The following is a 26,311-nucleotide window of genomic DNA, read 5'->3' as shown; positions in this document are numbered from 1 at the left end:
TTTTGATTGTGTCAATGACTTTGTAGTATGTGGTTCTCCTTTTTGGTGGGCGGGGGGAATGCTCCAATTCCTTACAGTAAAACAAAATCAAGTTGTATAAGGGTTCCCTGTCTGTTCATTTCCTTTTGGTTACTATAGGTGATCAGATATATGAATGTTTACAAATACAGATAGATGGATTTACCCTGTTTTCTTAAACTTTAAAACACACTTAAGTAAAGGTAAAGTGTGCCGTCAAGTCAATTTCGTCCTGGCACCCACAGAGCCCTGTGGTTTTCTTTTGGTAGAATACAGGAGGCGTTTACCATTGCCTCCTCCCGTGCAGTATGAGATGATGCCTTTCAGCATCTTCCTATATCGCTGCTGCCTGATATTGTACCAGCAGCGATTCAAACCAGCAACCTTCTTTTTAGTCAAGCATTTTCCCACAATTTGTTTTTTGTTTTTTTTTAAGATCAGAAAACTCATTTTCCAAGCTGATATGAACTTAGAAAAAACTACTCTCCTGGAAAATCAATGCAGAGTTTGTTGTCCCTGGAAAACATGAGAGGCCACTCCACTAGGGAGATCCTGTCACCCCGAGGAGATAGACTCCCCCCCCCCCACTCAGTTTTTTCCAGAGTCAGCAGGAGTCTTCTGCTTGGATTTTTAATCCAAGCTTGAAAAGATCTCAGGTTCTGCTTACGTTTCTTTCTCCATTGGGATGAACTTTATGATGTCCTCAAAACCCTTGTGCATCTCTACATTACAAGCCTGAGTATTCAAAATCATGTGCAGGCTGCTTATGGCAGAAGATATACGTTCTTTGAGATCTACCCACTGAAGCCAGAGGCAGGGCATATGCCCACACACATCCTTATATGTGCTCAGCTTTGCAGCTTTCCCCATAATATCTTTCTAGCTATGCTCCAGGGGTTGCAAAGGTTTGCACTCTGATGCTATTAAAAGGACCGGCAGGTCCTTGAAGGAAACAATAGATCATATTGAATTGAAGCGGCAATCGCAATGGAAATTCTTCCTTGAAAATAAATGAACTGCCGCTTCCCTTGGATGCTTATACTGGTAAATGATCATTTAAACTGTGGGTCATTGATGAACGCATCCATCATCCTTCAGGTGCCACAAGACACCAGTGGCTCTGAGATAAGTTCTCCTTGCCACCTAATGGTTTTTCATCTATCTAGCAGAAACAGAAGTCACACAGGACAAATAAAAAAGATAGCTCGGGAAAGGCTCACAGCACGAAGAAGGTGTTACAATTACTGGAAGCAGTGATGTATATAAACAAATGCAAAAGCCACCGACATATCTCAATATTTCGAAAGTGAGCTGGGGCTTCTTAGAATGCACAGGAAGTTGGGAAAGAGTCCAGAAAGCTAAAGGCTGAGTGTCTCTGGGTCCGTTAAACGTGATCTGTCTCTAAAATGAGAGACTTCCCAAGAGGATTTCCCGATGAGCCCTCAGAATACCAGGCTGAAATATATGTCGCTGTATTACATAATAAGGCTCGGGAGCCGACTGGAGCCAATGATTTGAAATGATGCCTGAAGCCGCACAAAAAAGTCACTTAATTGCAGAAATGGAAGCAGTGTGAGTCGTGTCTTCAGGACCTTAAAAAAAAAAATTAAAGTGAAAAACCACAGATTGTGTAATGTTCATTGAAAGGAGAGTTGAATAATTCTTTTGCATTGATACATTGATGCTTCTCTACAGACCATTTTTATTGCATAAATTAAAACATAGACAAGGGGAATTGCAGCCAATTTAATGAATGACAAAGAAGAAATGAAGGAAATCTTAAAGCATATAGGCCATTAAGGGTGGGGGGGCAAATAACATTTTTGTTTCATAACCTCCCTATTCCAGGTTTTTTCTCTCAGTGTCAGTGATAACCCAGTATAGCTGTGAATCATCAACCTTCTCTTCCTCTCTCCTCCCCTGTTTGTTATGTATTAACCCAGTGTTTAATTAGATTGGGGGAAAGCCTTGCATATAAGTGTGGATTTTAAACAGTGGGATGCAGAACACTGATGCTGACGTATATACGTCGACATGTCTGTTCTTTGTTGCAATTCCCTATTTCTGTGTTTTAATTTATGCAATAAAAAGGTCTGCAGAGAAGTATTGTAGCAGATCCATCATGCATGCCAGCGTGGTATAGTGGTTAGAGTGCTGGACTAGGACCAGGGAGACCCAAGTTCAAATCCCCATTCAGCCATGATACTAGCTGGGTGACTCTGGGCCAGTCACTTCTCTCTCAGCCTAACCTACTTCACAGGGTTGTTGTGAAAGACAAACTCAAGTATGTAGTACACTGCTCTGGGCTCCTTGGAGGAAGAGCGGGATATAAAATGTAAAATAAATAAATAAATAAATATTGCGTTGCCATTATACTAACTGATCATCGATGCATTAAATATTCCATAATGGACTCAACTAAAAACATCTTGAGCTGCATCCTTCCCGGTTTTCTTTAAAAATACCCAAGACTATAGCTTGATTGTTGTGAGCCGCCCCGAGCAATAGTGTACTGGAGGGGTGGGGTATAAATATTTTAAAATGAATAAAATCATCAATAAATGGGCTGTGATTTTCTGTTCTTGCTTATTGGGGGTGTCATTCCTTTTTCTTCCCATAATGACAAATGGAAATTTGGGTTTCCTATCACATAAAAAGGCTGCACTTATCAGAGCCCAGGCCTGAAACTGGGTTTAATGACAGGTCTCAGCTATTTAAAGCACATGAATGCATGCGCACACATACACACACACAAGCACAAAGCATCCACACACATTCACAAGATTTGCACGTTTGGCATCACAGGTGTGTGGTCCTGTATGTCTGAGAGAGATTCCTACCTTCAGCCTTGGAGAAGCCACTGCCAGTTTGTGTACACCAGGGATTCTCAATGTTGGGTCCCCAGAAGTTATTGAACTTCATCTCCCATAATCCCCAGCCCCAGTGGCCTTTCGTTGGGAATTATGGGAGTTGAAGTCCAATAACATCTGGGGACCCAACGTTGAGAATCCCTGGTGTAGACAATACTAAGCTAGATGGACCAAGGGTTTGACTCAGTATATGGCCGCTTCCTATAGTCCTATGTTACAAGAGGCATACCTTATCCCAGATCCAGTATGAGGCAACAGAACTCCAACATGCCAATTTTCTATTCTCTGTGTAACTCCACTTGCTGTTTGCTGGTCTCTGGGATGAACTTCATGTAACAAGTTCAGATGCTAGATGGAAATTTCATGGGGGGGGGCGGTTATAAGTGTGTCATGGACTATGTTTCCCCCACAAGTTTCAGCTTTTTGGGTAGTCTGAGATTCATTTCAAGCCCTCCACCCCCACCCTCCGCCATAATAAAAACTTACAAATATCCCCCTTTTCAGTTGTTGTGTTCCTCGACTGTATGTGCTCCAGATCTTAGTTTTCTATGTTCTCTGAAATGAATTTGGTCATTTTGGGATAAACTCCATCTCTCTCCCTTCTAGGGAAATATATGCAAGTATCTCCATTTCAATGTTTTTCCAGGGTATCCTGGACAATAAGCGTACAACATTTCAGCTCCCTAGTTAGTGTAGATGATTGATTTATGGGGTTATCAACCTTAAGGTACTTCTGAATGAGCTAGGTATCTAATATTTGATGCATGTTGTGGTGTTTTGGGTTAATGCATTTCTTGATCCAGACTATATTTTGAATGGGGCTTTAGTTACTTTTATTCCAGTCCTGGAGTAGAGGCGGGGCTAACAAACAGCCAGCAGCAAAAGCACTGAAAGCAGACTGCACTTGCCTCTCTGTAAATCATATCTATTTCAGTAAACCATATTAATATTCCTGATTCTACTCCACTGCTTTGTCCTTGCATACCACAACCCTTGCCTCTGGATTCTACAAATGCATAGTCCAAGACATCCTGGGCACCCCCCAAAAGACGAAAATAAGACTTTTGTAGCTTTTGAAGCTTAAATGGAGGACTCAGATTGTAGCACATTTCTTGACCTCTCCATAACTGTCTTGGATAGTTTTCCACTGAAAGAATCAACACACGTGAAACAATCATGCCATGTTTTCTAAAAACTCCTTCAGAACAGTGGCTGCTTGGCTTATTTTTCTGCAAGCTCACCTTAACAAAGAATGAGGGCTGGCACTGCATGAAGCAGGCTGGATGTGGGCTGATTCTCATGGGCTGCATCTCAAACCATGCACCACATCTCCCAGAGATTCTTTGAAAGAATCCTTTAAAAGAAAGTAAGTGAGATGGTACCATAGGAACATAGGAAGTTGGATAGCAGTGGAGATTATCTGGAGATTAGGGATGTGCACGAACTGGTTCGGAATGCCAGTTTGAGATGGTTCAAAGACTCGGCCACTTCCAGGATGATGCTGACCAGAACTACAGGGAGGTACACAGCAGCCCCTCACCAGTGCTTTTGGGGATAGCGTCAATGGGGGGAAAGCAACATGGCAAGTAGGGAAACCCTCCCTGCCCCTTAAAGGACCCCCCTGCCTCCCGGGAGTGCACCAACTCCCTACTGGAGATGCTACCATGAACTGAACCTGGGACATTTTTCATGCAAAGCAGATACCCCAACACTGAGCTACAGCCCCACACCCAAATTGCTTTTTCTCTTATTGTCTTCTTTTATCCCCTTTTTTCCACCCCCTTCCTTGCTTTTTTATTAGGAAGTGGGAAATATTTGAAGGAATCATGGTGTGAGTTTAATAGAAAGAAAGAGCAAGGAACACTATTTTGTGCTCTGCATCAGGCAGCATAATGTCACGGGCGCATGCTCAGTAGATGCATGATCCTTTGGGCACACTTGTTTCTGCAAGGACTTCTGTGCATCACTAGATTGTAATTGTGTGTGGTGTATCATGTAGCCAGGAAACGATAAATATAAGCTTAAGTGAAATTGTGGCTTCCTCACCTCACCCAATTATGCATTCATTATTGGAGAATTGTAAACAAGATTTGTGGCAGTATAATACTTGCAACATTTACATTTATACCAAGTCCCTTGATCAGGCCTGAAGCCCAGAAGGGTTTGAAAATGATTAACCATTGCTGATGTGCAGAGTCCATTCTGAAGATAATTTTGTGGTAGCAAAGAATTGTATTATGAAACTCTTCTGTAACAATTACATCCTTTATTCAAAGACTGTATAAAGATCATTGAATAAGTATCGGCGACTGGAAGTCTGTGGGCATAGTCTCCATGGAACAACAACCAACCCCCCTCCCCCACACAAATATTTATATACTGCTTTTCAACAAAGGTTTCCAAAGTGGTTTGCATAGAGAAATAATTTAATAAGATGGATCCCTGTCTCCAAAGGGCTTACATTCTAAAATGTAGGGCTGCAGATATGTGCACACAAACACATGAAGCCCCAGTAACAGCAGAAATTGCACAACTAGGTTGTTTCCCCACAAAGGGCACACATGTCAAACTGTTGAGGGAGTTATACAATGGCGTTTAGCAGAAATACCAGTCTGCTGACCCTGTGCAGAAACCTGCAGAAACCCCAGCCATGGCAACCTTGCTGTTGTCCAGTCATATAAAGAAAAAGACATCATGTAGCCCCACAAATTTGGTGTATGTCTCTGTCCATTGGATCAGATGGTCTTGAGACACCTGCACCGCACGTCTTGGCCCATTGACAGGCATGTAGGACGTTTCTTTGGAATTACCATACGAAATGTTTTGGCAGCTTCCATCCTGGGAAGGGGAGGGGGCACACGCAGAAGCAACCCTTTCATTAATAACACAACTTTATCTAGCCAAGCTGCTCAGCAAGGCATCCTTTAAAAGGTGTTGTGTGTGCTGTCTGGTTGGGTAGCATGGTGATTTCCATGGAAGTCTGGGCAGTGACTGTATTTTTAAGGTTCCTGGTATGGTATCATGCGTACCATGAACTGGATAACCCAAAGTTTTGGTTAAAGACAGCTCCTAGGTTTTTTCCAGTGGTTCTGTTCTATTTTTTGTATCAGTTTTGTACCAGGTCTAATACTTATGACAGTGGTGAGACGGTGTCTGGCCTGTACCCCAGACACAGTCTCAGGTGGAAGCTTGTGTGGCAGAATGTCCCTCCTTAACAAAGACAAACAAAAAGTTCTAGTAAGAATTAATCTGCTTTCTTTCCATTCATGATAATCTTAATTGATAATTACCATCTTCACAAGTTAGCCCACTTCCACCTCAAACATTCATGCACCCACCATCTTGAATTGGTGTGGATGACATAATAATTTCCTGCTATGCTGTTGTGGTGTCCCTAGCTGTCCCTACAACTCACTCTACATGGGGCTGCCCTTGAAGAATATCCAGAAACTGCAGCTAGTGCAAAATGCGGCAGCTAGGGTTTTATCCAGAGCTGCCCATTGGGAGCACATCATGCCCATTCTGAAAGAGTTGCACTGGCTGCCGGTTCGTTTCCGGGTCCAATTCAAGGTGCTGGTTTTGACCTTTAAAGCCCTTAACGGTTTGGGCCCGGGGTACTTGAGGGACCGCCTGCTCCCAAGGGTTGCTGCCCCCTTGACAACATCTGAGGGGGCTCTGCTCCGGGTGCCGACAATGAGGGAGGCCCGGCTGTCGTGCACTCGGGACAGGGCTTTCTCTGTTGCTGCCCCCAGACTTTGGAATGCTCTCCCAGTGGCTATTCGCTCCTCGGATTCCATTACAGCTTTTAGAAAGCTTGTTAAATCTTGGCTTTTTATCCAGGTTTTTACATAATTGTTTTTATTGCATCTTCTAAGTGTATTTATCTGTGTATCATTTTTATGCTTGTATTTTATAGATTTTAAATTTGGTTTGTTTTTATATTTTTAGCTTAATACTTTTAGTGTCATTTTATTGTATGCTTTTAACTTTTGTAAACCACCTTGTGATTGTTTTTAATGAAAGGCGGTATATAAATGCAACAATAAATAAAATAAATAAATAAAATAAAACAGACCCAAATTTGGTGCAAATTGAATCCAGGCATTGCAAAGTTGATAGGGACATACACATACATCTACCTGATCTCATAAACTTTCTTTCCTTAAGGAAAGTAGGCTAAAAACCTTTTTTTAAATCCTACACATTGAAGGCCATCAGCCTAGCCTTCTCCTTGAGCTGCTAACTTTCCTTCTCCCCATGGAGGAATATTGTTATGCATCTGAAGTCTGAATCTCATTGCCACGCTAGACCCTTGTTGGTGTAGGAGAAGAATGGCAGTTCAGTCCCCAAATAGCAGAGCAAAACCAGTTTGGTGAGAAAACAGCAAAGCAAGAGGTCTTGAAACAGTTCTTTAGTACTGAAGAACTACAAGGATTTATTTAAAAGTTACAAAAGGAAAGGAAAGGTGAGCTGAAGGCTGAAAGGGGAGAGATCAAATCAAACAGCCACCTCTGGAGAGAAAAAATGGAGACTAACACTGGAAGAACAAGGAGGGGGAGGAGTCCAGCACTTTTATTCATGACCCTAACATGCCACGCCCTAGTCACTATGAGACATTGCAGCTGAGAACTGATGCTGCCAAGGCCCTAGCTCCAACAGATGGAAGTTTCCAAACCTGTGAGAACATTGGTCTCTTGAAGTGGCTGGAAGAAGCCATATCCCTGATGGAATGTGGCCGACCTACTGATGAGCTACCATTACTACTCTAGCTGGGCTAGCCTAATGCCTCTTTTAATCAGACATGGATAAATTGAGAGAGACAAATGGTTGCTAGGCAACAATCCTTCCCCTCAGCATTCAGTTTAGGTGAGTAAAGGAGGAGGGAAAAATGCCATTTCAGACATTATGTTTGACATCATACAGCTGTCTGTACACATGTACGTCTATGAATATTCATTGCTATAGTGACTCTGGGTACAGGCCCCCTGAAAGGCAGGATCATGAAATAGGAAGCATACAGCTCTGTATGCCTTGAATATACTGCACGAATAACTACATGCCTACAAAACTGTGCATGCAGGCACTGCACACAGATTGTACATGTGTTGAACATAACGTGTGAATAGGACTGAAGAGTCTGGTGGAACTTGCTGCAGCTGATGCTAAAGATGCCTATTGTGATTCCAGTATAGGATTCATTTATTTTTGTCTAAAACCATACCCCAATGTGTCATCTTTCTGATGCAGGTGAAAAATACAAAGACCTGTATTTTCCCTCAACTGATGGAATTTTGATCACAGAGATGGCCCATGGGAAAATGGTTAGGCATCTCCCCCCGCCCCCCCCGGTGCTGCCTCTGTGACCCAATTCATAATCTCTCCAAGGCTGCATGATACTAAAAATAACAATTTTAAAAATGGTGTTTGGTTACAGACTTCCCACTACAGTCAAGTGTAATTTGGCTGTTATCCATCCTAAAGTGTAACTCTCATTTGGAAAGGGGGAAAGATATGTGTCAGGACCAGTGTTCCCTCTAACAGCATTCCCAGATGTTGCTGACTACAACTCCCATAATCCCCAGCCAAAGGCCATTGTTGCTGGGGATGCTGGGAATTGTAGTGAACAACCTCTGGGAATCCATGGTCAGGACACCAGCCCAGCCTGCCCGTCCCCCAAATGGGTTCCTAGAGGAGGCACCCAGGTCCCTTTTGGTGGGGGGATGAAGCAGCACTCACAGATGCCCCCAGGGCACGTCAGGCAGGGGCCACTGCAGCAAGGTGGAAGCAGCGCCAGCGCTGACTGATGATCTCAGATGAGGGGACAGGTCAGCAGGGAGGTATGCTGCCACCCTGCCAGATTGGTATAAAATGCAGCGCAGGAAGGGGGAAAGTGGTGGGAGGGGTAAGAGCACTCTCACCTGCCCTTAATGGTATCCCCCCTTCGAACCGTTGGTCTTTCGAACCGGTTCAGAGGCCTTTGAACATATTGGTGCATATCCCTAGTCAGTGGGCTGATGCTGATGGGGAAAACCAAGGAAGCATGGAACCAGGAGAACAGGGAGGGATAGGGTAGCCCGGATGGGTGACCATAGCAGGGCAAGAGCCCTCAAATAAAGGCTCGGGAGGATGGCCTGTGAATCTGTATTTTAAGAAGGGCAGGCCCGTGATGGAGGCAGCTTGGAGCCAGAAGGTGCCTAGGTAGGTCTCTGGAGAGGGACCAGGCAGCAAGAGGGAAACTCTGCTAGAAGGAGGAGAAGGGTAACATGAGCCCCTTCCTCCCTTTTTCTTTGAGGCCAGGCTCACAGGACCTTAACAGGCTGTAACCTGACTGACCGCCCAGGTCTCCACAATATGGACATATGAAGCTGCCTTGAGCCGAGTCACACCATTGAGTCATCCAGCTTAGCACCGTCTATAACAGGCATTGTGACTGAGGATTATGGGAGTTTTAGTCCAAAACATTGGGGTGGGGGGCCTCTAAGTTGAGTAGGCCTGGTCTACACTGACTGGTAGCAGCTCTCCGGTGTTTTCAGATGGAGGTCTTTGCACCCTTACCTGAAGATGCCAGGAATTGAACCTGGAATGTTTGGCACAAACTCTACTATTGAACTCTAGCACCAAACAACAGTTCATATCAGAAGTGAAGATTAGAAGAAAGTGAGAGGCTGACTAGACAGGATAGTTGCCTGTATTGTTTGTCAGTTTTATTTCCTTCTGGTTGAGGTAGCTAATGGTGTCTGAGCACTTATTAGGGATGTGTACAAATCAATTTTTTCAATTCAATTTGTACCCAAATCAGAATTGGATCTTGTACCCATATCAAATCACTCCCAATTTGTTTTAGGTCCAAATCTGCCGCCTCAACTGAATCACTCCAGATTCGATTTGTACCTGGATTTTCTGAATATGAATCCAAATTGATTTGGGGGAAGGGGTTCTGGGGGCAAAAGATTGGGGTGTAGGTGGTAGTGCCCAATGGGTGGAAGCTACCACCCAAATTTCAAAGAACTTGGGCAAAGGGGTGATATTTAAAGAATTTTTGAAGTTGGCACATCTTTAAGCTTTTCCCCATAGGGAATAATGGGGATTTCAGCAGACTTATAGCTCCACGTGGGGGTCACCAGCATTGCCCAGAGCAGGCTGTGGTCGGTGGTAGTGCCCAATGGGTGCAAGGAAGCTACCACCCATATTTGTGTCCACCCATTGGGCACTACCACCCACCCCACTTTGGATAGAAAATTGGTGTCTGAATCTCCAAATTTTTGGGGTCCGAATCTTGGGTCATTTGTACCCAAATCTGGGCAACTGAGCACAAAAGTGATTTGTTTTGTCTATAATTCACCTGAATCAGCCAGATTTGGGTACAAATCATGTTGTACCTGAATAGTTTCGCACATCCCTAGCACTTTTAAACAACAGTATGATAGATGCCAAGCAACTGAGGCATACAGGTGATGAATGTGTCCCTGATCTAGAATGAGAGCCGTATACTTCCTTCCCTCTGTGTACAGCTTTTCCAACAGTAAAAACAAAATAAATAGGATTTTTAAAACAATAAAAATAGTAAGTCAAAAGAAAGCTATAAGATACAAATAGCAAAGCCCTCCAATGGCTAAAGACAACAGCAGGCCAATGCCTTTCTGAACAAAAGAAGCCCTTGTCACCTGGCAGAATATGATCTCCTAGAGGCTTGAGAGCTTCCAGTGGGAGGGAGTTCCACAGTGAAGGCATCACCACTGAAAAGACCCTGACTCATGTCATTGCCCGCTGAATCTTTGAATCTTGGAGGACACAGAATAGTAGCCCAGGTGAAGCTTTTAGTGTTTAGGCAGGTTCTTATAGGAAAAGACATTCTTTAAAGTGACATTTTAAAAACTGATCTTCTGAATTATCAGGCTATCTAATGCCTGGCTGTCATAGGTTGAAGTAATGTTCTGTTTCTCAAGCACCAGTGTGTGCATGTATAGTTCAAATTTTTGAAATAAACGTGAAGGAGAATGCTGCATGTAAAAAGAAGGGATTCACACTCCTGACATTTGTGAAGTCTTTGCAATGGAAATTCACTTTCATTTATCTGCTCTGTCTCTGCCATTCATCATGGCTCCACATAATTATGAGCTTAATGATCTTTAACCTTGACATGAGCAAAGGTTCTGAATCTTGACAATTACTTTACATTCTCATACATATTTTATGGAACTGAATAAATGTTTCTTGGGGGATGGAACTGCCACACTTAATGACTCCAGGTATCATTTATACTTTTGTGCTGTGAGAAAAAATGATACAGGTTTTGGCAAAGGTGGTGGCACCAAATGGAATTGATCCATTTCTTTCTGATTTGCCCAGGAGGTCAAATAATCTTTCGGTGTTAAAGTTAAACACAACTCACATAATGTTTCAAATAGCTGGCTTGATGATCTTTGACAGCTGGCAGCAGCAAGGGGGAAGGAGAATACATATTTGGTAAACATCACATTTATAATTTACTTTACGCTGGAGAAACTATTTCCATTTTAGCCTGGTATTAGTGTGTGGGGTCCAATGACCCTAGCCAGTGACAAATGAAGGTTATCAAATGGTTTAGTATACTTTTTCTCCTTGCTATTTATTATCCATCATTTTATATTTCAAATGGATCTCTGAATAAATGATTTACACATGTGTGTATTTCAGAAGCATCTCCAGTAATAAATGAGAAATGAGGAAAAAGCAAGGTGGATATATATGGCATGATACAGCTAAAGTTGTTGGGGTTTATGATTATTGAGCAAAGCAGCAAGGAAGCTACCATTCCATAGGAGCATACGGACATAGGAAGCTGCCATATACTGAATCAGACCGTTGGTCCATCTAGCTCAACGTTGTCTACATGGACTGGCAGTGGCTTTTCCAAGGTTGCAGGCAGGAGTCTCTCTCAGCCCTATCTTGGAGATGCCAGGGAGAGAATTTGGAACCTAGATGCTCTTCCCAGAGTGGCTCCATCCCCTAAGGGGAAGATCTTACAGTGTTCACACATCAAGTGTCCCTTTCATATGCAATGAGGTCAGACCCTGCTTAGCTAAGGGGACAAGTCATGCTTGCTACCACAAGACCAGCTCTTGTGCCATGGCGGCACACGATCAGTAAAATGCAGTTGGCAAAGCACTCGCTCTGCTAACCTCATTTTAGGAGAGGGGTTCCTAGGCAGGCTGCCTGCTGTTGAACCAACGGGCTCACCCGGTGGTTCTCACGATGGGGGAAAATCAGCCGGGCTCCCTTAGCCCAGTTTCTCCCCATCGTAAGAATCACCTCAATGAATAGGTGGGGGTGGGAGAGAAGAGAGATATTTCCATCTCCTCTCTAGGAGGAAAGGAAGAGGACTGACTTACTACAAGTATCACCTGAGGAGTCAAAGCCGGGGTCATCAAGTAGAGGAAAGCAGGAACAGGTAAAGAAGATGCTCACTAGCTACCTCTGCTCCCAGTGCCCCTAGTGGTCATTAGGATAGTTGGTGCAAAAGGTCAATGCACTTGAACTCCATTTCCAACAGAAGTTGCAGATCCATTTTAGACATCATCTAACCCCCCCCCCCTCATATTTTTATACCACCCATAACTTAGGTCTATGGGCAGTTTACAATAAATCAAAATAAATTACAACAGAAAAAGTTCACACATTACAACAATTTTAAATTTTAAATCAATGTTTAAACTATTACAACATTATTTTATTAAAAGCCTGGGTGAACAGACGCACCTTTAAAGACCTTTAAAAAGTTTTAAAGACTTTTTAAAAAGTCAGAGATGGGGAGGCTCTTATTTCAGCTGGGTGTGCCTTCCAAAGCCTTGGGGCAGCAGCGGAGAAGGACTGTCCCTGAGTAGCCACCAGACAGGCCGGTGGAAAATGCAGACGAACCTCTCCTGATTATCTCAATGGGTGGTGCGGTACATAACAAAGAAGATGTTCTCTTAAATACCCAGGGCCCAAGCCATTTAGGGCTTTATAGGTTATAACCAGCACTTTGTGTTTTGGCCGGAAACCTATCGGCAACCAGTGCGGCTCTTTCAGTCTGGGAGTAATACAATCTCTCCAAGATGACCCAGAGACCAACCTGGCTGTGGCATTTTGGACCAGTTGTAGTTTCCGGACTACATACAAAGGCAGCCCCACATAGAGCGCTTTGCAGTAGTCCAGTCTGGTTACCAGCATATGTACCACTGTTCTGAGGTTGTTTATCTCATCCCTGCATCCATTCCGCATCAAATATAGCTTCCATTCCTCATAGTAAGTAGTAGTTGTTATTATTATTATCAACATTTATATCCCGCTCTTCCTCCAAGGAGCCCAGAGCGGTGTACTACATACTTGAGTTTCTCTTTCACAACAACCCTGTGACGTAGGTTAGGCTGAGAGAGAAGTGACTGGCCCAGAGTCACCCAGCTAGTTTCATGGCTGAATGGGGATTTGAACTCGGGTCTCCCCGGTCCTAGTCCAGCACTCAGCCACTACACCACACTGGCTCTATAGTTATATAGAGTTATATAGTAATATATAACTATATATAATAAATATTAACACTCTCTCTCTCTCTCTCTCTCTCTCTCTCTCTCTCTCTCTATAAATAAATAACTAAACTATATATAACTATATAACTACTATATACAATAAATATTGCTTATATATAAATATATATGTAATTATATATATAGTTATATAGTAAGTAAGTAATAGTTTATTATGGTCTACGACCAGTCAAAATACACAAAAAGCATAAGTCAACATAACAAAACAAAATCAAAACAATAACTTAGTGGCACCATATCAAATTCCATAAAATCTCTGGTCCTAATAAGGACCAAAGATAAGGACCGTAATAAATTTACTTACTTAATATAAAAGCTCAGTTACAGCTAAGTTGTCCCCTTCTCAGTTTACAAGCTGCTGCACAAAATCTTGCTATCTGCATGTTGATCCGCCAGGAAATAGGCAATATAATACTCTTCTGATTGACCAAGTCTATTTTTGTTAGAAGTGGTTCAGTCCAGGTAGTACAAATGTCCCTGTAGTAAACACAATGTAAAAGGACATGTGCAACTGACTCAGTATCACCCACACCACATGGATATAGCCAGTTCCTTAATGGGGTCCCCTTAAATGTACCATCTAAAATGGCAGAGGCCAAGGCATTGAACCACGCTAGCGAGAAGGCTCTCCTCTGATTTAAAGTGGCCAGGTGGGTGAGGTATGCAGCAGATTGGGGGTAATTTGAGAATCCGCCTGGGGTGTTGTTGATGGTAACTACTCTCAGATCCATTTGCTTCTCCATATCTGCCACAAATGGCATGAAGGAATCCAGCCTGTACTACTTCTAAAGGCTTAAAATTACAGGAATGACAGATCTGAGCCCCATATAACATTTTTGCCAATATTTTGGCCTGATACACCCTAAGCGCAGCCGGAATGTAATGTCCCCCATTGGTGCAGAAATTTTTTTAATAGAGAGAGAGAGAGGCAGAGAGAGAGAGAGAGATTGTTCAGATGACCAAACTCACCCAGCCTGGGGAGGGCTGGGGCAAGGCAGGAGTTCTTCTCACATGCTCTGCCTTCTCCTCACATGCTCTGGAGCCCAATCAGGGTGAGGGAGAGCTGAGTAGGGGGAGGATGAAGGATGCCCAGCCCCCAAGAAGCCCACAAGTAGTGCAGTGCATTGGAGGAATGCATGCAGACCAGGTCACTCTGCCCCCCGGGCTCTATGGTGAGTATGGCTGCTGGCAGCCCACTCACCCATGTGAGCTGGGAGTGAGATAGCAAAACCTAGGCTACCCGGCCAAGGAGCACCAGGATTGGGACTGATCCTGGTGGTTCTAATGACCAGATCTTCCCAGGTAGGGCTGTGCTAGCCCGGGTAGACCTGGTTGTGTGAACAACCTCAGTGTTTTTATGTAAAAATGGAATGTCTATATCTATGATTATATTCCATTTTAATTAGCATGTTTTCATATCCATGTTCTACTTCTGTGGGTTGAAACGGTGACATTTTTCAGTAGAGCTCAAATGAAAGCTCCAGTTGGGGGTGTGGCAGGGGGAAGAAATGGATGAGCCAGTGCCAAAGCAAATCACTTTGTGCCATATTGAATCACAAAATGTGTTATTTGTCATTTCAGTTACACACAGACTTGGATCCTGGAGTCAGCAAGATCAAATACATCCTGTCAGGTGATGGAGCTGGTACTATCTTTGTGATCAATGACAAGACTGGGGACATTCATGCAATGAAAAGACTTGACCGGGAAGAAAAGGCCGAGTATACGCTAACCGCCCAAGCAGTTGATAGGGATACAAACAAACCTCTGGAGCCTCCTTCAGAATTCATTATTAAGGTTCAAGACATCAATGACAATGCACCTGAATTTGTCGATGGTCCATATCACGCAGCTGTTCCAGAAATGTCAATTGTGGGTATGTATAGAAGCTTCCAATTCTAATGTACTTTAGCAAGTCATCGTTTAAGTATAGAGCAACACAGCCTGAGCAAATATCACCTTGCAGATAAATGACAAACATTTTATTTTATTTCCATTGTTCATTTGCAAATCTATTCTTGACTAAAAAATCCCACTGCAAACCATAGTTTTAGCCACCCTGCATGACTAATGGTTAACAATTCAACCTTCAGTTTGAGATGAGAGTTAAGATGCCTTACATTTTTTGCTCATGCTCTAAAAAGAATGGAAACTGCAAGATAAGGTGCCCATCTTAACTTCTGCGCCATATAAGCTGTAAAGACTTTGTACAGTCTGATATATAATGTTAAACCAGACTGTTCTTTCACCTTCAATGAGGGTGATTATGTTCTCAAGAGAGTTTTCTCTCTTTACTCTCCCAGTGATTTCTCAGCTCTAATTTCAGCAGCTCTGCTCTTCAAGATTCCAACTCCAACTTGAGCTAACTCTCTACTGCAGGCAAGCCTCCCTTTATTTTCTTTTTTTCTGTCCAAATTTTCCTAAATCAATCAATCAGGACAACTCGGGTGCTCTTCCTCATTTTAAAACATATCCAATCAAATCAAACCCTCTCTTCCCTCCAAAGGCTAACCAGTAAACCTCTTTCCCCTACCCAACCAAACTGTAGAACTGGAGTTGTGAACTCCTGCATAGCTTTTTAGCACAGAACATAGGGAATAAGATAATATGCAGTATAGAAGTCTGTAACACAAAAAGAAGAGGTTCAGGCTTCCTGCCTGAACAAGTGACACAACCTCTGAGCATAGATGGAGTAGATTTCTTCCCTTTAAACCTCAGGCCTCCACTTAATGGTTAATGGCTGATAGGATAGTGGCTTACTCAAAGTAGTATCACTGAAATTAAAAGGAATTTGGGCATTCCTTAGCATGTTCTTTTAATTTCAGTTGGATAACTTTGAGTTATGTTCCTCTCATTATGTCAGCACTATCACTTTCTTGCTATATTCTCTACAAAGTAGGAGAGGGTAGATTATTGGCATTTTTGTTTTAAATATGCTAACAGAACTTATGCCCTGCAGGGTACTTTGGCTAGTGTCAGATTCTTTGAGAACAATCTGTGTGCTGGGTGGGGTGCTGGTAGGTTTACCGCAAGAATTTTTACATTGTTTCCCATGCACGTTTTTACAAAGGACCTTTCCATTATTCTCTTCTCCCTCAACACAATCTCTCAGAGATTGTTTAACTGTTCCCTTGTTATATGGAAGCAGGTCCCACTGACTTTAATGGAGTTTACTTCCTTTTAGATGTGCACATAGAATTACAGCTATCAAAATGCTGCTGTAAAAGGCTTGTGTACTCCAGTCCAGCATCCTCTTTCTTATGGAAAACTCCCAAGAAGTGCAACAAGGAAATCCCAGAAACCATCCCCACCCAGTGCCAACAAAATATTATTGTGCCGTAGACTGCCTTTGAACATGGTGGTTCTATATGAGAGGCAAACCACCAGTGAATATGGAAGTTTCACTTCTTACATATGGCCAAGTGAAGCTTCCATATTTACTGGCACTTTGCTCTGATGTAGAACCTCCATGTTCAAGAGCAGTCTACACCAGGATGATGGGTTCTTGGTGCTGGGTGGGAATGGTTTTTAGGATTTCCTTGAGGTTCCTCCTTAAGAACTTCCTAGCACGGGGTCCTTTGTATCAATACTGTACATCTTTACTCAGAAGTAAGCCCCAGATAAACCAATGGGATTCCCCCCTCAGAAGTGTTCCCCCCCTATGCTTTGCTGAGGGGCTAGGAGGAAAGGGAGGGGTGGAAAAGAGAACCCACATTCTTACCTAGGAGGTCTGCTGGTCCTGAGTCTTGTGTGTGTTTGCTCAGAAGTAAGTTCCTGTGGACTTACATTCTAGTATTTTATTCCAAGCTTTGCTGAGGGCCTCTGCTTTCCCGCTTTGGTGGGAGTGAGAGAAAGGGGGCTGAGGGAGAAAATAAATGCCCATGAAGGGAAAGGGATGAGACAGAATGGTTGTTTAACTATACAAGTGCTAGAGTGTTCATAGACTATGCTTATCAGGCACCTCTGTTCAGAACCAGGAAGTTACTCGCTAGAAATTGCCAGGACCTGTCTGGCAAACTTCAGCTTCAGAATTTTCAGTAGGCAGACTTGGTTATGCTCTTAGCTAACTTTCTCTTAGCTATTTTCCTTATTATGGGGATTTCAAACAGCAAAGTAAAGTTGTGCCATTGAGTCATGGGCGTAACTGGGAGAGATGAGCCAGGGCACATGCCCTAGGTGCTACTGAAGTGGGGTGCCACCCCCACCCCATTGCCCACCTGCCCAACCCCAGGACCCTCAACCACTTACCCTGTTTGCCTTCTTCTCTCCTGCTTGCTTTGCCCTCCAAGCAGCCTGCAAGCTGCAACACAGCAGCTACTTCTCTCCCTGCCTCTCAGCTGATTGGTGGGTGGGCGGGGCTTCCAGAGAGGCCTCCATGCAGGCCTCCCTGAAGCCTGAACTCAAGTAGGCCGGCAGGCCCCAAGGCAGGCAGATCTCTCTGCAGCAGACCCTCTGCCCAGGCCAGCCAGCCCAGCCTTTGCCAGGTAGAATGTGAATTCCTTTTTGTGGTAACCCCCCCCCATATAAGGATCTGCTTGCTATAGGGCTTTGATATGGCGGGGAGACTGAGAAGCCTCTGAATATTTAATTTATTGGGAAATTTGCTGGCTTTAAATTTGGGAAATTTACTGGCTTTAAAAACAAAAACTATCTGAAAAGGCCTATGTGGCTTGTTTCATGGCAGAAAATCACAAAAACTTCTGGAACAAACAATATTATGTTCATTTATTCATTCATTTATAAATGCACTTATGTTCAAGTTGTTTTGCAACCCAGAAGGTCTGAGTGAGAACTGTGAAGCATGTGCTGTGCTTTTATTTTATTTTATATTTCTTGTGTGTGAACTGCTCCCCAATAACTCGCATGGACTTCAGGGTAAATCTGGCCAACATGTGAATGCAGCACCTCCATGCCAGAGGAGATGTGTGTTAAAAGGGCTTTTTCAAAAAGCATGAGATGAGACAGAAAATGACACTTGGAATCTTCACATAACTCCTGACTGTTGTTCTAAGTCTTTAACAGCGATGGTTCATGTTTTCAGGTTTTGATCAACAACCATGTCTAGATGGTACAGTGTTCCTTTTAACAGGGATTTCCAGATATTGTTGACTACAAGTCCCATCATCCCTGTTTGGACAGGGGTGCAATTTCAGGGCTTGCCCTAGGTGCTGTTTTCCCTAGATACGCCCTTGCATTAAGTTGCTGTTGACTCCTGGCGACCACAGAGCCCTGTGGTTGTCTTTGGTAGAATACGGGTGGGTGGGGGGTGTTACCGTTGCCATCTCCCATGCAGTATGAGATGATGCCTTTCAGCATCTTCCTATATTGCTGCTGCCTGATATAGGTGTTTCCCATAGTCTGGAAACATACCAGTGGGTATTCGAACCAGCAACCTCTGGCTTGCTAGTAAAGTCATTAAATTACTCAAAAATCACTAGTCTGATGTTTTGCAAACCAGCAAAAGGCAACTGTTCCATATGGACCTGGATTCATGGGAAATGCTAAAAAGGTATCAAACATTTTAAAATATACACTATTTGTGGGGTTTGGGGGGGGGGGAGGGGGGAAGGCAGCCAAAACTTTGAAACCTTTTTTTAGGAGTTAAAAACTTAAAATGCTGTATCTCAGCCATTTTGCAATGGATTTGCACCAGATTCGGAGGAGTGGTCTCTTCCCCCTTAGTTGATATGTGCACAATTGACTTTATAGGCAATAGAGTGCTCAAAATGATGGAGTGTGGAGAACACTTTCCACCTTAACTATATTGGCATGTCTGTGCCTGTATAATACTTGCACAGTATCCATTTTATTAATATTTGTATTTGTATTTGTATTTGTATCGTATTGTATCCTGACTGCTAAAACTGCTCCTTGGAAGCTTCATTGGGACATAGAAAGCTGCTGCTTACTCAGACATTTGGTCCATCTAGCTCAGAATTGTCTGATTTATTGACAATATCTTACCTCAGTCTTGTGTGATTCTGGTCTTATATTGCCACACAAATATAATACCCCCTGCTAATTGAGCAGAGAGGCACCTTTTAAAAGTGGTGATTATTTTATTGAGCAGGGCGAGATCAACTGGCCCTATCCATCCCCAGCACCACATCCCTCAAGTGGCTGTTGTTGATGTCTAACATGTTTCTTTTTTAGATTGTGAGCCCATTGGGAACAGGGAGCCATCTTATTTATTTATTTATATTGATGTAAACCTCTTTAGGAACTTTTTGTTGTAAAGCGGTATATAAATATCCGTCGTATCCATATACTGGAATGTCTTTCGTTGTACTACCAATAGTTTAATGAGTCACATTTGTATTCCAATTGTAGCACTGTGGTTAGAGTACTGTTGTCAAGGCAGATTTATCGAGATTTGTCCCAACCTGCCAGTATAATCCTATAGATATTTTGCTGATGTTTAATTATCTGTTTGTGTACATTCTTCTTCAGAGATGCATCACTTAGGATATGTAGCTACATACTTATTGAGTCTCCCCAACTCCAAGTATGATTAGCCAAAAGCACTAAAAGGAAAGATGTCGTGTCTGGGAGGCGATGGTTAGGTCTTCTGGTTGGATTTAATCAATTAGTCGTTTGAACTGAGAACAGACAAAGCAGAAGGTAGAAGGAAGAAGGTGGAAAAACGAGGAGCAGAAAAAAGGAAGTGGGGCCATATTGAATCAGGGAGGTGCTCAGTGGTGCAGCTTTGCATGGAGAAAGTTCCTGATTTAATTATTGACACCTTTGCATGACCACAGCCCCAAGCAATAAATTGGAGTCTGACCCAGAGTGGGGGAGTAGAAATGAGGAATCTCTATGTCCAAGCCCAAGCCCTGACATTAGGTTGGAGTCTGAGCCTGGCAGTTGGAAGACCCTGGAAGTGGAGACCTTAGAAATATAGTCCCTGCCTACCCTTCTGCCCACCCACCTACCAAGCCTCCCATTTTAGCTCCCAAAATCCACCTCTGACCAGGACTACAATATTCTTGTCACACTCTCTTTTTAAATATATTGCCTGTCAGTCAAAGGGGAAGGGGAGGGGGGTTTGACACTTTCTAATCCTCCGTATCCTCTGCTGAAAGACAACCGGTGACTCCTTTAGCACTCATGACTCTGCACCACAGATTCTTAGGGTTAGGGTTAGGGAATTCAAACTTCCCAAATCTGGGTGGCCTTATTTGCATATTATGCAAATTATGTGGCAAATTTCGCATTTTATTTATTTATTTATTTATTTATTTGACAGATTTGTATACTTTCCCCTCCTTCTCTGACCACCCATGTGATCGGATCCAGAGTAAAATTCAGACAATCTTGGCAGCACATTTGAAATCCGTGTAAATCCGGGTGGAATTTAGCAGCCGGGTGTAGGAGCCAAAATCCGGGGACTACCCTAAATTCTGGGGGACATGGCAACCCTACAGAGCCTCTATGTCTTTGACCCATATGTTTGGGTCAAAGCAAATAAGTGCCTGTATGCTGGAACTGGTCCCCAGAACATATGTTGTGCCAGGTACTTTAGAGAAAAAAACGTTGCAAACCTTTCTGCATCTGGATCCATTTAAGGAGCAGTCTCACCCTTCTGCAGTATCAAGGATGCATTTTACAGGGAGCCACCTAACCAATCTGTGTCTTTGTTTGCAAACATGTGTTTCTGGTGTTTTTACATTTTTGGTAAAACATCTTTGACACTCCTTAAAACAGAGACTGACATACTGTGCAATGTTGCATGCGTGTTGCAACGTAACATCCACGCAGGTCTGTTCTTGCACAAGCATAAATGCTGCTCGGAGCTGCAGGACAGTGGAACTAATGGCTGGAAATTCACACAACTGCATTTGTGCCATTTTTGCCATTGCACTAGAACTTTGTGTGCTCTATTTTGTGCAGCTGCACCGATGTTGATGTTGCCCTGTGCCCGAAATGTTGCGCGGCCTGTCAGCCAGAGTTTATGAAAAGGCCCTTAACTAATTGTACTTCTTTCCGAACTGGCCGACGTAGTTTACAAAAATGAAGCCGAAAACAATGTGACTTCCAGTAATTTCTATAAAGCTGTCAAGGCAAGATGCTCATAAATGTTTACTTGGACAAGTGCCCGGCCACTTTATAGCCACTGCTGCGTCCTGTCGGACTTCTGAAAACAATAGACTGCCCTTTTGCAGTTTTAAAACTAAACTAAAGCTGTACATGTTAGTGGAAGAGGCCAAAACTGTCATTTTGCTGACAGCCAGTGCACTTGCACAAAGCTACCTTCCCTTTGAACTGGATTGGGCCCAGGAGCTCTTGTAGAGCTCAGTCTGGACTGGTTTGTCAATTACAGCTCTTTCTGAGGCTTGATGTCCTAACCCTTTTAAATCATTTCTGCGGAAATTGGCAAAGAAGTTCCCTGCCACTGTGTTAGTTCCTGTGACCCAAACATGGGTTTAATATGCTTAGTTCCTTTATTATAAAACAAAGCAAACAACATAGGAGGCTTAGGTTTGGGCAGTGATATTTTTGCCAGCTTCTCGACAGGAGACCAGAGGGCTTGGCAACTTAAATAGGAAGAGAGAGAGAAATCACAGTGTGTGAAAAAATTTGATTGATAGCATCTCTTTCCACCTTTCCTTCAAAGCATTCAGGATTATGTACAGGATTCTCCTCCTCTCTGTATTTTATCTTCATCACATTTCTGTAAGTTATGTTGGGCTGAGAATTGTGACTGATCCAAGGTCATCCAATGAGGTTCATGGCTGAGTGGGGAATTGGAGGGTAGTAATATTAACAACTAGCCCCCTAATGGTGCAGCGGGGAAATGGCTTGACCGCCAAGCCAGAGGTTGCCGGTTCAAATATCCCTGCTGGTATATTTCCAAAATTATGGGAAACACCTATATTGGCAGAAGTGATATAGGAAGGTGCTGAAACGTAATTATCTCATACTGCGGTGGAGATGGTAAAGGTAAACCCCTCTTGTGTTCTACCAAAGACAATTACAGGGCTCTGTGGTCGCCAGGAGTTGACACCAACTTGACGGCACACTTTACCTTTTACCTTTAATATTAATGACTACCCCTAGTCTGATACTCTAGCCCAGGGTTTCTTAACCTTGGGCCCCCAGATGTTGTTGGACTCCAACTCCCATCATCCTCAGCCATAAAGGCCATGTCTGGGGATGATGGGATGGAGGATTCCAAAAGTCTGACTAAAGCTATTCCTGGAAGGTTCCCCCCCCCCGCCTGATATAATCCCATTAAAATCTCCATGATTGCTTTCACTAATCACCTGAAGATTGATGCCAGTTCCTGAAAACTCCAGGCCAATTCTAGAAGGCTGGCACACTCAGTTGCATGGAGAGTTTAATTTCCAAAGAATATCGGCTTAGGTTTCTTGGCCCTAGAAACTGTTTCTTTGCCCTAGAAAACGTAGAGACATTGTACCTGTACAAAAATGGTGGTAATGCCACTGGTACATACTAACTAAGTTCAGGATGTGACCCACTTTGCAGTTCTGACTCACCAATTGAAGACCAGTGATCTATTTGGGACTATTTATCTAGTTAAAAAAAAAAGATAAAAATGGATATTATGGATAATAACATTATGCATGCTGTGAAAAAAAGAAACATTTCCCCTCTGTACTAGAACTCTTTATACATTATGTTGGGTCCGCATACGATCTGTGTACAGTGTATGCACATACCAATCTCCATGCACATATAGTTCTTCATATTTCTGCTCAATGCATATACAGTGTGATGTCTGAATACAGTATGATGCCTTGGGTCATCAACCAAATTGATTGGCAGTAGATTCAGGACAGACAAAACAAAGCATTTCTTCATGCAACACTGCCAGGAGCTGTGGTGATTGCCACTGGCTTAGATTAGATATGTGTGAGCCGGCTTGAGGTTGAGCTGACTCTCACTTGAGCTAAACCCGCCAGGCTGGTTTGTCGTCATTTTTTAAAAGGGAGAAATGGTGGAGTTACTGGGCTTTGGGGGGCTGCTTCCACCGCTGCGGTAGGGTGTGTGTGTGTGTCTCTCATGAGGCACCCCCTCCTCCTGTTGGCCTTCTCCTGGTTGTTTTTGGCCAATTTAAAGCTGTTTTTGGCCTGTTACGGGTCTCTCTGTGCTGGTGGTGGCCATTTTGGAGGCTTGCTCACATACACACTGGCCATTTGCATGGGGTCATGACCTGGCCACACAGATTGCCAGTGTGCATGCATGGTGGCCTCCAAAATGGCCACTACCGGCACAGAGAGAGCTATAACAGGCCAGAAATTGGGCTAAGAACAACTGGGAGAGGCTGGTGGGGGAAGAGGGAACATCGGGAGACACCCCCACAGTAGTACCCCTGAAGTCCTGCAATGGCGGTAAGTCCACCAAATCCCCCCTGTGAGCCAGGCCTGAACCAGTTCAGACTCAAGACAGACCAGGCCCAGATCTAGTGCACGGAACCAGACCGGACCCGGTTCACGTCTGTTTCTATTGAAACTGAACCAGGTTTTCCGGTTTTGTGCACACCACTAACTTAGATGGCTGCCACCAGGGATTATCTCAAGCACGTACCTAGGTAACCCCTCACACACACCAGTCATGCCCCCTGCATGTAACATCACATCACATGCCCATGAATGTGACTTCACATGCAGGGGACATGGTGAGCACCCGAAAGGGCCCCCATCCGGCTCTCTGCAGTTCATTTCTGGCTTCATTGTCAGCTGGGTATTTTCTACATTCTCTTCCTTGCTTGGAGTGGGGGAGAGTATGAAGAAAATACCCAGCTGACAATGAAGCGGGCTGGGAGAGGGGAAGGGCAAGCCAGGCGGCTTCCAGGAGTTGGGTGGCTCGGTTCTTTGAACACATCTCCCCAATTATGTCTCCGCTCCTGAATTAGATAAATTCTTGGAGGGTGAATTTATCAGTGGCTGTTGACCTGTTTGGATGATATGTTTTAACTGGCTCCATCACATGTGATTAGCTTTCACTTTCTCCTTCCCCTCTTGGTGTGTTGTTCACTATCTTATAATCATGGGAAGTTGGCTTGTCCAAACTGTCTCCTTCCATGAAGAACCAGACCTAGGATAGATTGTGCCCTGGGTGAGAGGTGCCTTTATTTTATTTTTATTTTATTTTTATTTTATTTTATTTTATTTTTATTTTATTTTTATTTTATTTTATTTTTATTTTATTTTTATTTTATTTTTATTTTATTTTATTTTATTTTATTTTATTTTATTTTATTTTATTTTATTTTATTTTATTTTACATTTATATCCCGCTTTTCCTCCAATGAGCCCAGAGCGGTGTACTACATACTTGAGCTCATTGTTCATTGAGTTGAGTTCATACTTCATTGCCCCCGACTTCACTCAACAAACAGCAAGCCACCAAGCTCAGCATGGCACCCCCTGCAGGCGGCTTGGCTCTGCTCCCACACAAGTCAGATACTAAACTAAAGTATATTTACATTGCATGTGAGGGGGTGGAGCAGAAGGATTGCCTCCCCCATGCAGATATGAAAAGTGGAATGGTGTCTTGGGAGGGAAAGCAGAATGTGAATATGTGGACAGAGCTAGCTTGTGCATATAATTCAAACTAGCCCATGGCTAAGTGAAACCTTCAGGATTTATTTGAATGCCCGTTACTGGAGTTTGCTGGGGTGCTGGCATAGATGGACTCCTGGTCGAATCCAGAAAGCAGAGGTATTCTTACCCCTGGACTTTGGGGCCAAAGTCCATGTCCTGTGTGTGTGTGTGTGTGTGTGTGTGTGTGTGTGTGTGTGTGTGTGTGTATGTGTGTGGTGGTGGTGATGATGATGATGATGATGATGATGATGATGATGCTTAACTTGCAGCCAGCGGGCGGGGGGTAGGTGGGTTCAAATGTCCTTTAGGTCCAGGCTCCAAAATTACCTTGTGTACCTCTGCCAGAAAGACTTTCCTTATCTTCTTAGGCTCTATAAAGTTTGTTTGTGGGGGAAATTGCAGGAAGAATGGCAGACATTCCACAGTAAAGAAGCCTTCTTTTACTGAAATCTATATCAGCCATACTGCTTGATTCCAAAACAGCTTGCCTTGAACGAGGTTTTCATGCAGCGAAGGTCAGGCTGCCATGGGAAACATTCATGCCTTGAAGTTACGGTACAGCTCTTCGTGCCCTAGAACCAGAGGAGAACTAGTATATGCTGTGTAGCCCTTAAGCAATTAAGATGTTGTACGAGCAATTTCATTTTGAGACGACTGAGTACAGTTATACGTGAGATAGAGGTGAGTGCATTAATCTCCCCAGCACTACACAAATAAAATGCCTCTTTTCATTGAGATTTGTGGAGAGCGAGAAAGATTAATGCACTCACCTGCTATCTCATGTATAATTTTATGCAGTTATCTAAAAATGAAATAGCTCGGACAACATCTTCATTGCCTTAAGGATGGCACAACATCAACAAGCTTGCCTCTGGTCTTGGGGTCTGCAGAATTGCCACATAACTCTAAGAAATGAATGTCTGCAGCAGAATACCAACCTTTGCTATATGCAAACCCAGGCCAAGGCAAATTCATAGAGGACAGGGCTAGCAATGGCTACTAGACGTAATGGCTACAGGTAAGCAGCACCAGGTTCAGAGGCAGGATGCCTCTGAATGCTACTTGCAGGGAAGCAGTGGCAGGAGGGTGGCATGCTTTCATCTCCTGCTTATGGGCTTCCTAGAGGGACGTGTTAATAAAGACAGACAATACGACTGCCAAGGTACATGGCATGAGTCAAGGATGACTCATGACATGACTCATGACATGAGTCAAGGTTGACTCAGCCTTCCATCCTTCCGAGGTCAGTAAAATGAGTACCCAGAATGTTGGGGGCAATATGCTAAATCAT

General features: G+C 43.4%; 1 protein-coding gene and 1 long non-coding RNA gene across 11 annotated transcripts in view; one reads left to right on the top strand and one right to left on the bottom strand.

The window, feature by feature from the left end:
• Positions 1 to 26,311, top strand: part of LOC128334349 (cadherin-8) — a 374,299-nt gene that overhangs the window by 105,375 nt on the left and 242,613 nt on the right. For 9 of the 10 annotated variants that reach the window (XR_008311263.1, XR_008311262.1, XM_053271066.1 and 6 more), the window contains exon 3: positions 15,035 to 15,329. Coding sequence is in view for 7 of the 10 variants with exons in the window: in XM_053271066.1 (XP_053127041.1) it covers positions 15,035 to 15,329 (295 nt within the window). In the remaining 3 variants the exon portion in view is untranslated. Of the gene's footprint in view, positions 1 to 15,034; positions 15,330 to 17,837; positions 17,938 to 26,311 lie in introns of those variants that run through there. The other variant, XM_053271071.1, reaches the window with a different exon arrangement.
• Positions 1,235 to 17,810, bottom strand: LOC128334350 (uncharacterized). The gene is made up of 5 exons (XR_008311264.1): positions 17,702 to 17,810; positions 17,175 to 17,312; positions 15,276 to 15,412; positions 13,758 to 13,930; positions 1,235 to 1,610 (listed from the first exon to the last, which is right to left on the bottom strand). It is a non-coding gene; the product is annotated as an uncharacterized LOC128334350 (long non-coding RNA).

This window comes from Hemicordylus capensis, chromosome 9 (genome assembly GCF_027244095.1).
Source record: "Hemicordylus capensis ecotype Gifberg chromosome 9, rHemCap1.1.pri, whole genome shotgun sequence".
Classification (NCBI taxonomy): Eukaryota; Metazoa; Chordata; class Lepidosauria; order Squamata; family Cordylidae; genus Hemicordylus; species Hemicordylus capensis.
This window is presented reverse-complemented; position numbering and strand designations above follow the sequence as displayed.